Raw genomic sequence first — 13,473 nt, forward strand, 5'->3', positions numbered from 1 at the left:
GAGTCCATTGAAAGATTGAGTTCACATTTTCACTGGTTTGTTATTTCCTGTTCACTTGGTTACATACAAATTGTGAATGTCATAGTCGTTATAAAGTGCTTTGAAAAACAAAACAAAAATACTCACAGTTAAAGGCACTGGACTCGTTTGGTAATTGTCAAAGACCAGTATTCTCACTTGGTGTATCCCAACATATTTTAAGCATCAAATAATGAACAATGAATTTACTGAAAATTTAGGCTCAATTGGTAATCGAAGTTGCAAGAAAATAGTAAAAGAAAAAACACTCTTGTTGCACAACTTGTGTGCTTTCAGATGCATTATAGTAAAAGGCTTCAGCTGAAGTCTTTTACTATTTGAGTGTGAAAACTTCAGAAGGAGCCGTTTGTCGCAATGTTTTATACTATCAACAGCTCTTCATTGTTCATTACCAAGTTAGTTTTTATGCTATTTTGAGTAATTACCAATATAGTCCAGTACCTTTGGTAATTGTCAAAGACCAGTCTCCTCGCTTGGTGTATGTCAACAAATGCATAAAATAACAAACCTGTTTATTTGAACTGAATTTGTTGTCAAAGTTGTGAGAGAATGATGGAAGAAAAAAACACCCTTGTCGCACATGCTATGTGCTGTAAAATGCCTTGAATTCGAGACCTCAGCTGAGGAATCAAATTCAATTTAGATTTTAGTGAGACATTACTTCTTTCTCAACAACTATGTTACTTCAGAGGGAGCCATTTCTCACAATGTTTTATTCTATCAACAGTTCTCCGTTGCTCGTTACCAAGTCAGTTTTTATGCTAACAATTATTTTGAATAATTACCAAAGGTTCAAGTTGACATTTGTATAAGGTAAAGAAACAAAGAGGCAATGTGTCCAGTGAGCTAGCAGTGTACTAACCCCATGAACTATCTATTTACGATTGATTCTGGAATTCAAATTAGGCAGTTTGTTATCCGCATTGACTTAATTTATTGATTTGAATGTTTTTGCAGGCAATACACTGTACTCCCAAAACGCACTACATTACTTGCTACCGTTGGCTTGCTAGCCATAGGTCATACAAACAGCTGCATACCAGGGCCCAAATTTCATAGCATGGCCGGCCATTTATGAGAGTCAAAAATATGACTCCCATAAATGGCCGATCGTGTTAGTCGACGAGGTAAAAGGAAAACCACGCAATTTCGAGTCATACTTGTGTGGATCATTATATTCTACTTTTAAAATATCTTTCCAATCATATGCATTTTATAACAAACGGTTACAAATGCTTGTCAAAGACCAACTCGTCCGATCCAAGGCAACGTGTTCCTTTAATATGCGTGAGACATGCATAGTCTATATTAACAAACAAGTACCCACAGTAAGATAACTTGAATACAAACCTACGTAATGAACATCTTTATCGCTGCAGGATTTTTTTTTTTATGGAAACAAAAAACATCCCAGGGCAATCTGCCAAATTTATTAAAGGACTGCATTCATTCACCCACAGACTTGAAAGGGTCTGTCCTCATTATTCTAGATCTATAAAATCTAACAGACAATCTGGCTTCGTGTCTGACTGGTTGATCTATCAGGGAATCATTGGAGGTCTGAACCTCAAGGTATTGAATTAATGTTAATTGACTGGAGTCCCATTGACTGCAATGGACTTGTTTACACTTACTACGAAGAGACAATATTTAAGGAAATTCTAATAATTACTAGAACTTGGCAAACTGCAGCTAAAAAATAGACCACAAAGTGCTTTTAAAATTATACGGCAAAAGTGAAAGGTTAAAGCCATTGGACCCTTTCGGTAAACAGTGTTGTCCAAGGCCCACAATTTGTGTACCACAACTTCTATATGAAATAACAAAGTCTGTGAAAATTTAGGCTCAATCGGTCATCGGAGTCGGGAAAAAAAACAACGGAAAAACACACCCTTGTTTCCGCGCGTTTTGCCATGTCATGACATGTGTTTAAAATAAATCCGTAATTCTCCCTAACGAGAATTTATATTGTTTTACTGTTTTCTCAAAAAGTAAAGCATTTCATGGAATAATATTTCCAGAGAAGTCTTTCACCATTGCCTTCTGTAAACCCTGTAAGTTATTTGTAAATCTGTGAACTTTTTTTTTTTTTCTGAACTGAAAGGGTCCAATGGCTTTAAAGCAATCGCACAGCATTGGTAAACAGTATTGTCCCAAGGCCCAAACCTGTGAAAATTTAGGCTCAATCGGTCATGGGAGTCATGACATGTGTTAAAAATAAATCACGTTATTCTCGATATCGAGAATTTACATTTGTTTTAAAACATTAATGTTTTCTCAAAAAGTAAAGCATTTCATGGAATAATATTTCAAGGGAAGTCTTTCACCATTACCTTCTGTAAACTCTGTAAGTTATTTGTAAATCTGTGAACTTTTAATTTTTGTTCTGTTCAGAAAGTGTCCAACTAAAAAAAATAGGTGGGAGCATACCGTAAATCGAGACTATAAACCTGCTGAATTTGTGTTAGTGTTTTGTACTTGATACACAAATGTACATGACACAGGGTTCTCTTAAGGAATTTTTTCAAAATTGTTGGGCATTCTGGACCCAAATTTTGTCCACAGCATGCTGAATTGCACGGAGGCCCTTTGACTTTTCAGAAACTCTTCTTGAATGTATTTTGTTCCTATATCGACCATTTGCATCTGACTGCAATTTGTAAGACTCCGCCCGATGGGGAAACCCTAGGGGATGGAATGATAACATGAGTGTTGATAAAGACTCGGCAATAAGAATGTATTGTGTTTTTAAACTCTGCAGGGCAAATGTAGACTATGGTACATTGTAAAAATATTTGTTTAATGCTATTTTTCATAATAGAACTGATAATAGTATAGAATCCCTTGTCTACAAACTGTATAGCAGTATAAATGTGCAGTTTGTACATGAATAGGTCTGGAAATTCAAGGAAGCCATGACCTCTGTTACCGTGGTCTTGGCTTCCTTCAAGAGTTTCCCATAGACCTTTTGAAAAAAATTATTTAGTTACTTACATACGTATTCAAAGCTGAAATAATGGCCTTGCCCTCTCAAAGATGATATTCTAGGGGTGAATTTCACAAAGAGTTAGGACTAGTCTTATCTCGAGTTAGGACCAGTTACTCGTCCTAACTTGGGACTATCCATGCAACTTGTATATCTCCTAGGACTAGTCCTAAGTTAGGACTAGTCCTAACTCTTTGTGAAATCGACCCCTGGCCCTCTATGGAGGGACAGCAAGACCAGGGCAACATAGGCCACTGCCTCCGTGTAATTCTACGCCTAAATAAATACTGTTTTTTAAAAGGACTGAACACCTTTAGAGACATCTGTTTCTAATTGCTTGAGTACAATGTACATGCAGGGAACGATTTCGTCTGGTAATGTTGCATAGTAGAGTGTTTAGACTGAACATGTTTTGTGCACACTGGATGCTAAATATTGAGGAGCAAATCAGTGATGATTTTGTTTAGTAGCTACTTGAAACATTTTGTGTAGCACTTTGCTATGCTATTATGGGAAATTATTTGCTGACATGTAAGCCCATCTTCCAGGATTTTGGCAAAGGGCTAATTTTGTCTTTTCACCAAATGATACGTGAGACGTGTAGAAGGAACTAGCTCAGCCTGATTTACACAAAAGCTCATCATGAAGTCCTATGCGTAAAGCCAACGATGCTTTTTAATTAATTTGAATGGAGTCTGTTTTCCACTTTCAGTATATTGGGTGTGTTCGTTTAGCTTCCCCGGGTCGACCCTGTGATGCTCATTCGAGTGAGCCCCTGACAAGAGCTAATTGAAAGATCACTCACCCTCTCATGGTGACGTCATGCACGCAGGGCACTTGGGGCTGACCCGGGTGAGCCCCTGGAATGACGTCAAAGATATTCAACTGTAACGGGGGCAGACTGAGGTCGACCCGGGGAAGCTAATCGAGCGCAACCATTGAACGAAAGACCAACACTATTTAGAAGTGGGTCACCTCATGTACTTTCTCTGATGGTATGGGTCGGCTTTGATCAACTCCATATCTGTCATTCCTTAAGACCACCTTATAAAAGTTATATTTAAAAAGGAAGTACATTGTAAATTGACACTAAGTTAATAGAAAAGTAAATCTTTAAGTTTAATAAAATTATGTACATTAATAAAAAATAAAAAATATATATACTAAAATAAAGTATTGGAAAAAAACATATCTAATTAACCGAAGAGAAGTAAAAAGTTTTGATAATCTTGAAGGAATGGTTGATAACATCCTGGCATGTTGGGCCGAGCAGCTCTAGTTCAACAGACCCAAGCTCTGGTGTTGTCAGCAGCAGAGTGTGGGTTCGAATCCCGGTCATTATGCTTAGCCCTTGAGCAAGGCAGGCTCCTTTTGGACGAAACCCATGCCTCCATCCTTACAGACTGTAAATGGGGTAACCCTGTTTTAGCCTCAGGAGGAGTAGGTAGAAAGGTGCCCCGGTGACAGTTGATTTTGGTCTACAGCCCAAATCAGTTTTAATAATAATAAAACTAATAATACAGCACTTATAAGGCGCATTTTACTGAAAACACTCAGGCGCCAGTCTGGAAGAAGTTAAAGATTTTAAGCTAAAGTATTGTCAAATACTTATGAGAAAGTGTAGCCCTCACCTTGAAATTGCCATCCAGCCCTTACATGCTAGGAGATATCTCACACAAGTAAAAAATATCATGTCTTAAAATATCAGACCCTTTCGTTTTAAAACCAACTGGACAATTGTAATATCCTTCACTCAAATTTATAGCACTTGAATGATTGCACTTAATGTGTTACAATATATTACCTACAGACCTCTATCTCTTCTTCTTCTTCCTTCAGGACAGGTATTAAATCCTCATTACATCAATCAAGAAGGATCAGAAGAGCCGATATTCCTTGTCATTGGTTACGCCAATGGTGTCCAGATATGGAGCTTGCCGGTGAGTTGCAATGAGCTCTTTCGAAATGTGTCTTACAAGACTGTTTGAAAATGATGAAGTTCCCATGTCTGACAATATATTTCAAATTGGTGTCAAAGTAACGACTGTTGATTTTTCGGCAAATGCCTAAAAATTCACCATCTGAACATCATGTCTCCTGGCAACGAATTATCAAATCATCCGTAGTACAACACCTTGTATGGGACACAAGGTAAGGTGGTACATTTTGCTTCCAGACTTTGTGAATTGAATTGAATTGAATTGTCAGAAACACTACAATAAGTGTGTACTCTGGGTTCTTTATAGCATTACACAACACACCTGACCTACATGTAAATCGTAACAATAAATGTCTTTCTCTAGAAGACGATCAGAGCATACTGATCAAAACATCGAGTTGAAAGCAACGGTTCTTTTCAGAACCACCCCAACTCATTTAGAGATAATCAGCAATGGTGTTACCGCAAACATTTCCATTTAATAAATGTTTTTGTCTGAAGTAGGGTTTGAAACTTTGCATGGTGGAAATACGATATGGAACGGTTTGCGGTAACACCATGTAATGACTATCTCTAAATGAGTTGGGGTTGTTCTGAAAAGAACCTTTGGTTTCAACTCGATGTTTCGATCAGTATGCTCTGATCGTCTTTAGTGTCTTGTTTAAAGACACAAGTGTCAAGACCGATACTCAAACCCACTGCTCAGACACACCAGAGCTTGAGTCCAGTGCACTTGACCGCTTGGCTACGACACTCCATGCTGGAGTATTTACACGCCCACTTCACACATGTCAGGTTACTAGAATTGACATTAAGAGTCGCTTTAGGGGTCCAGCCCACTAAATGGGGAGAAAACAGCCTCATTAATATTTTGTAGGCTCTCAATATTCTAATCTAGACAGATTTGAGAGCCCAAGAAAAAGGATACAGTGTATAAATGTTGCTCAATAAGCCTTTTTGAGATATGGCGGACACAACGCTACAACACTATAAGGTTTGGGTAAATTTGTGTGTAACATACACCCAAACCAAACAGTACACTCCTATCACGTCCGCCATACCTCAAAAAAGATTATGGTGACCTGGGGGTTGTTGACTTCCAACTTGAGGTATTTTGGATGACATAAGCCCTGAAATAAATGGTCATATTTGCAGACAGGTGTAGGAAAATTGTTCATGATTGATGCTCAAATGTTTGGAAAATTACAACGATGTAGGGGTGTTTTTATTTGGTTCTACAGGCCCTGGGACTCCCCGTATCAAATTGAGGATAACAGTTCAAGAGTCAATGCATATTTTCCCTTTATTGAAAAAAAAAAGTGTTTTTTTATTTGTTTTTGAATATTTAGCATTTTGCACTGTATGCTATGGGTTGCACCCTCTACTAGGGAGTTTCGGTTGACAGTTACAGTGACTGGTGCCAACCCGCCAGCAGAGGGAACCAGAGTTGGCCTCCTAGTTAATACTGTATGTCTTGTTTGTTAATAATAATAATAATAAGACTTGTAATGCGCACATATCCACCCTGCTGGGTGTTCAAGGCGCAGGTTAGTGGGTGATAGTATCAGAAGAGTCAATAAAAATGCTCTCTTCAGATGCCCAGAAAGTGTAGACCCTACTTGTTTTCCTATTGCGTTAACCCATTGAGGAAAAATCAGCATCACATTAGAGTTACAGATGTGTTTGAAGCTTTGCATGGTGTAAAAAAAACCAGAGTGGAGGCCTACTGTTCGAAACATCGAGACGACACCAGCTCTTTTCAGAGTTTACACTCCCATTTATTACATGGTTGTACCAGCAAGTTTATTATTCATTTTTATTTAATTCCTACAGATGAAGTTGTTCACATTGTTGAATTCAATTGTTTAAATTGATGATTAATTGTTTTTTATTCCTCCCACTCTGATACCTCAGCCAAGTGGTGAAGCTCAAGAAGTTTTATCTCTACGTCAGGGACCGGTCCGGATTCTACGCGTCTTGCCAACACCTTACACCAGTGGGATTAGGAATCATCAGCAGGATAAGAGACCTCTGGTGGCGCTGTGTGACGGAGCAAGGTAACTAGAAACATGAGTAGTACAATGTCTCCAAATCAATCGGCTACGGCTACAGACGGATCTATATGTGACCATCCACCACCAATAGGCTGTAAAGTTGCACTTGTACATTGCAGAGCCTATTAAATTGTTTGGGTTTTCAAGAAATCTTTGAGAAATCTGAATAAAAAAGTAGGTGGCTTTGAGAAATCATAACTTCGTCAAGAAAAGTCTGATTTAAATGTGGATGGTATCATTTTGAAGCTGATTACACACTCTCTCCAAAAATGCATTGAGCCCATAACAGTAAAAGTGTCAACTTTACAGCCCATTGGTGGTGGATGGTCACATATGCGCAAACGCTGAATGCTGCCAAAGCTGCGTCGCCATTGCTGGGGCGCTGGCAGGTCAATGTTTTGTACACATAGACATGAGAAACCTGCTTTTTGCTTTACTTCTTATGCGAATTAAGTGTCTTTTTGAAAGATTTACACACTTCTCCTGACAGGACAGCATGATTAAGTGTCTTTTTGAAAGATTTACACACTTCTCCTGACAGGACAGCATGAAGATTATGTAGAATATATATTAAATATTTGAAACTAAACAGAAAGTGAGTCCTGGAATGAAACTAAACAGAGAGTGAATACTGGAATTTAGTCGGGAAAACCTTGCCGATGTAACACATTTTAAACTCGACCATGCAGTTTCCGCATCTATCTCACCTACTTACATGTACCTCACCTATTGCTTTGCTTTCACAATAGCATCCCTGTTAACAAATGGTTTCCTCAAGTAGCTGTGTAGTATCGGGCACCTGTATGAGGGATGAGTACATTTTTATTGGAACATTTCAAAGGGCACCAAGACAACGACTAAAGGCATGTAGGCAACTGCCTTTGTAGGTGGCACGGTTGGCTTGTGTGTAAAGCGCTCGCCGCTCACCAAGGTGACCCCGGTTCGATTCCCGGCCAGGGCCATATGTGAGTTGAGTTGTGCGTTGGTTCTCTGCTGTGCCACAAGGGTTTTCCAGACTATCCGGTTTTCCTCCCTCGGGAAAAATTAAACACTCTCGATCTTGGCTGTGCTCCGTGGTCATAATGGGTTGATGTGGCTGACAGCTGAATCGCCCTTGTATGCCTGCTTCTCGAACACGTTGTAGCCAGGTCCTTCGTAATTCAGCTCTAGCTGCGAGTAAGGATGATTAGCCCCCCAAATTATTATTATTATTATTATTATTTGTGCAGATCTGAATGTTGGTTATGGTTGTGGTGAGACCAGCACAGCCAAAAGCCATACATGTAGCTAACAAATCTTGAGTTGGCTATTACAGTCCCTGGGATTCATCTTTGGTTTTTAATTTATTTTGCAGTTCTAGCCAGCCATTCTGTTCAGTGAGTCTACTGTCTCTGAAGACTGGAGAACAAGTTCATAACATTGCGTTCAAGACGCCAGTGTGTGATGTACTATGTAATAGAAGGTAGGCTTCTTGGATGTTTTGATTAATTATAAGCATTTTAACGTACAAGTGTAAGTTTGTTTTTTGATTTGTGAAATTTGCAGTAACACCATGTAAATATCTCTTTCGAGTAGTGTTGATTCTGAAAAGAACCAGCGGTTGACAGCGGTTGACAACTCAACGTTTCGATCAGTATGCTCTGATTGTTTACAGGAGAATCAGAGCATACTGATCAAAGCGTTGAATTATCAACCCTCACTTTCCCAATGATCTTGTATGAGAAAATATTTTTTTTTTTTTAGTTGGGCTGTTTGCCATGTAAGGGCTGTCCATGGGCCTTTCTCAAACCTCGGCTTGGGCTCCAGCTGACGCTCCAGGCTCCATGTGCTGATGTCATGCAGTACGCGCTGCCCCAAAATGCAGGTTAAAGTCTTAGCTGCATACACAGGCGCGGAGCCTAAGCCTGAACCGGAGCCCAAGCCGAGGTTTGAGAAAGGCCCAGGCTTCAGCTCTAGTCATATTCCATACATTATAATTTCATAATCAGTTCCTGTAAAAGACGACAAACAACCATTTTGTTTGGTGATCATTCTCATACAGACTCATCGTTGTAGCATTACAAGAGAAAGTTGCAGCATTCGACGCTGTCTCCTTCAAGAGTCGGTTCTGCATCACCAGCTGCTACCCAGCGAGCTCTCCTAACCTCAACCCTCTCGCTCTAGGCTCAAGATGGCTTGCCTATGCAGATAGAAAGGTAAGCATGTCAGACATACAAGCAGGGCCCAATTTAATAGAGCTGCTAAGCATGAAAATTTGCTAAGCATGAAATTTCTTTCTTGATAAAAACAGGATTACCAACCAAATTTCTTGTTGCATATTGCTTGCTACTGGTATTCAGCTATTGTTTTCTTATCCTGAAAATCACATTGAAATTTGGTTGGTAATCCTGTTTTTATCAAGGTGAAAATTTCATGCTAAGCAAAATTTTGTGCTAAGCAGCTCTATGAAATTGGCCCAGATCAGGCCCCAATTTCATAGAGCTGCTTAAGTGGCTAATATTGCTTACAAATTTTCTGCTAAAAAGAAATGAGCAGGAGACCAGTCACAAATTATACATGAGACATGGTTTTGTGGCTGGTAACCTTATTCCAGTAAGCATAATGTTAAGTAGGATTTGAAACCTTTCATGGTGGAAGCATAATGTTGTTGTGCTCAGCTGATTTCCTCTTGTTTCATCCTAAAGAGATGATGGTGGCCATAAGTTGATATTGTGTTTGAAAAACCTTCAGAGCGCCACGGCACAGCCCTGGCTATACTCCCCAGGAAGTTGAGATGATTAAAGTGATGTTATTGTAAAATGCACTGTATAAGAACTAGTTCTTAGTATTATTGTTACTATTCTTCTTATGCAATATAATTTGTTAATGATGCAGCTGGTACCAAGTCATCAGAGTGGTGGGGGTGTGTGTCGAGAGGCAGGACAATCATATAAGGCCACAGTCATCCACGCTGCTAAGGTAACAGAACTTGTTGGGCTTAAAGGCAGTGGACACTATTGGTAATTACTCAAAATAATTATTAGCATAAAACCTTACTTGGTAACGAGAAATGGAGAGCTGTTGATAGTATAAAACATTGTGAGAAACAGCTCCCTCTGAAGTAACGTAGTTTTCGAGAAAGAAGTAATTTTCCACGAATTTGATTTCGAGACCTCAGAATTAGAATTTGAGGTCTCGAAATCAAGCATCTGGAAGCACACAACTTTGTGTGACAAGGGTGTTATTTCTTTCATTAATATCTCTCAACTTCGACGACCAAATGAGCTCAAATTTTCACAGGTTTGTTATTTCATGCATATGTTGAGATACACCAAGGGAGAAGACTGGTCTTTGACAATTACCACTAAGTGCCCAGTGTCTTTAAGTTGTTTATGTTGTTAAATTAGTGTAACTAGTAGATATTTATAAGGCTACAGTCATTCATGCTACTAGTGGCATGTTCATTGCTGAGCAGTTCAGAGCACTGGACTCAAGCTCTAGTGTTTCTGGTCAGCAGAGTGTGGGTTTGAGTCCCAGTCGTGGCGATTGTGTCCCTGATCAAGACACTTGACCATAATTGTTTTGTCCTTTTGATTGGACATAAAGCTCTAGGTCCTTCGTACTAGCATTGGTAGTGCATGTAAGAGAACCCAGAACACTTAGCGTGGGAGAGTAGGGGTTTGCCCAGGGGATTCTGGTTCACACAGCAAGTGCCATTGTTTACAGGTTCCGAGCTGCTGTGATTAGGTTCACTTATGAGGTATCTTTGCTTTCATTTCCAGAAATGTACAATAATAAAACGCTTTTAGTGCCCAATAGTTTTAAAAATCCTGGGGGAGAACCCTGCGACATGACCGTTAAAGACACTGGACACTATTGGTAATTGTCATAGACTAGTCTTCACAATTGGTGTATCTCAACATATGCATAAAATAACAAACCTGTGAAAATTTTAGCTTAGTCGGTTGCCAGAGTTGCGAGATAATAATGAAAGAGAAAAAAAACCTTGTCGTACCATGGTAACCAAAGTAAGAAATACTATCAACCTTTCCCCATTACTCGTAATCAAGAAAGATTTTATGCTAATAGATATTTTGAATGATTACCAGTAGTGTCCACTGCCTTTAAAAACATAATCAGGGGATCAGGTTGGGTCAGTGGTTCTTTTCCCTGATGCTTTTCTACTCTGTGAATCACTGTTCAAATCCCACGTCGGACCAGAGCCTTGCATTTGGATTGAGTTTCCGGTCCCCACGTGTTTGCATGGGTTTTCCCCATTTGTGGTTTTTCTTCCTGTATCTAAAACTGAGTATTTCTTCCCCTTTCATATTCATTGAGTTATCATTGCTAATTGGTGTGTAATAAAGAAATAAATTTTGACTTTTTGTTTTTTCCTCGAATGAAATTTCAGGCGATTACCAAAGGAATCACAGCATTCAGTGAGTCCCTTGGCAAGCTAGCAACCTCCAAGCTGTCTACATCCCCTCCTAGGCAGGAAAGCTCCGTTGATAAAGTCAACACCACACCCCTGAACACTAAGAATGGTATCCCGGGGATTGTGACCGTCATTGACACGCTGTCTGTAGAAGGAGAGGTAAGAATCAGAGAAATTATTTAAAGGCACTGGACACTTTGGTAATTACTAAAAATAATTGTTAGCGTAAAAACTTACTAGCTAACGAGCAGTGGAGAGCTGTTGATAGTATAAAACTTTGTGAGAAACAGCTTCCTCTGAAGTATAGAAGTTTTTGAAAAAGAGGTAATTTCTCACTCAAATAATAAAAGACCAGGCCTGAAGCCTTTTATAATAGGCATCTGAAAGAACACATATTTGTGCAACAAGGGTGTGTTTTATATTATAGATGATGTAAATGAAATGCAAAAATTAACTTTTACCTACAATTGACCCCTTGCGCGTACGTCACACGCAGCGACTGCGCAACGGTTACCATTTTGGTGGGTAATAGGTTTATGTGTAAAAGGTGAATTGGGTCAATAGGAAATCCATTGAGTCAATTTGGTAGAGTGTGTTCTATTCAAAGATTTAACATTCATCTTTCCTTTGCAGTTCAACGTGACCGAGGATTCCAGTGGGGACGGTATAGTGGCCCACTTCCAGGCCCACATCAACGAGTCCATATCAGCATTGGCCTTTGACCCCAGTGGATCCTTGCTCTTCACAGCGGGGTCGCAAGGTCACAGCTTTCATATATTCCGATTGATGAACCATCCGTGTTCCTCTGGACTAGGGACCGTGCACCATCTCTATGTCTTGTATAGAGGTGATACAGCTGCAAAGGTAAATATTCTTTCAAATTATTCTATACGAAAAAACCCAAATCCAAACTGACTTGTGTTGTATCCTTTCACTATACACTGATAGACCTGCCCCAATTCTAGACATTCACTCATCAACATTCAAATCATGACCCATCCTAACTAAAGACCGGTTCCTGCGATTGTGGTACAAATTTTGACGTCACAAATTCGCAACGAATAATTGGCACCTGTTGAAATGTGCTCAACTCCTCCTGAAACATTCGATGCGAAAACGGCCCTGTGACGTCAAAATTCGCTTCGCATTCACAGGAAGTATGAACTGGGCCCAATTTCATAGCGCTGCTTAACAGTAAGCAAATTTGCGTGCCTACTGTAGCAGAAAAATTTGCTTAAGCCTTAGCGTATTTCACAGGTTCGCAGAAAAATAGGGCGGCCATATTGCATGTTTACCGTGGATTAGCATTGTGACGTCACTTATTTTCGTGCGGTAAGCACCGGAAGGTTAGCATGCCTTTTCGTGTGCTTACGGTTAGCAGCGCTATGAAATAGAAATTGCACAGTAAGCACAAAATCGGCCGCTAAGCAGCGCTATGAAATTGGGCCCTGGTCTTTATGAATAATGCATAGAGACCACCACCCCATGCAATGATTGTACCTTTGAAACAGTAGCCAATTGATAAGTATGTTATACTTAAAATGTATCAAGCAAGACATTTATGAGACACAATAAACCAAGCAAGCATCAAAGTAGCTCAAGAAGTTACAAGTATTTTGGGTTATTTGCTCATAGGTTCAAGATATTTCAATAACCAACGATAGCCGCTGGGTTGCCGTTAGTACAATGAGAGAAACTACGCATGTATTTCCCATAACGCCATATGGAGGTAAGTGATCTAACTTGTTAATCTTTATAATTTTGGGTTGAAAAAAGAAACATTGACTAGGATGGGACTTGAACCTGCGACTTCGATAAAGGATTTCCCTCCAAAGTAATATGGTTTAGATAATTGTTCACCCAAAAAATATTTGAATCTGGAAAAAGATTTATGCATGAATCGTTCTCAGATTTCTGGGGTTCGTGAATCACAATGGTTTAAAGCCATTGGACACTTTCAGTTAACAGTATTGTCCAAGGCCCACACTTCGTGTATCACAACTTCTAAATAAAACAACAAACCTGTGAAAATTTAGGCTCA

The 13,473-nt window shown here is 39.4% G+C and overlaps 1 protein-coding gene across 1 annotated transcript in view; it reads left to right on the top strand.

The window, feature by feature from the left end:
• The window catches only part of LOC117289936 (breast carcinoma-amplified sequence 3-like), a 38,281-nt gene that overhangs the window by 5,561 nt on the left and 19,247 nt on the right, over window positions 1-13,473 (top strand). Inside the window, exons 3-10 of the mRNA XM_033771139.1 lie at window positions 4,865-4,965; window positions 6,879-7,021; window positions 8,373-8,480; window positions 9,060-9,213; window positions 9,893-9,976; window positions 11,409-11,591; window positions 12,066-12,296; window positions 13,068-13,161. Coding sequence (XP_033627030.1) covers window positions 4,865-4,965; window positions 6,879-7,021; window positions 8,373-8,480; window positions 9,060-9,213; window positions 9,893-9,976; window positions 11,409-11,591; window positions 12,066-12,296; window positions 13,068-13,161 — 1,098 coding nt within the window. The remainder of the gene's footprint in view (window positions 1-4,864; window positions 4,966-6,878; window positions 7,022-8,372; window positions 8,481-9,059; window positions 9,214-9,892; window positions 9,977-11,408; window positions 11,592-12,065; window positions 12,297-13,067; window positions 13,162-13,473) is intronic.

The sequence above is a fragment of the Asterias rubens genome, chromosome 5 (genome assembly GCF_902459465.1).
Source record: "Asterias rubens chromosome 5, eAstRub1.3, whole genome shotgun sequence".
NCBI classification, from domain to species: domain Eukaryota; kingdom Metazoa; phylum Echinodermata; class Asteroidea; order Forcipulatida; family Asteriidae; genus Asterias; species Asterias rubens.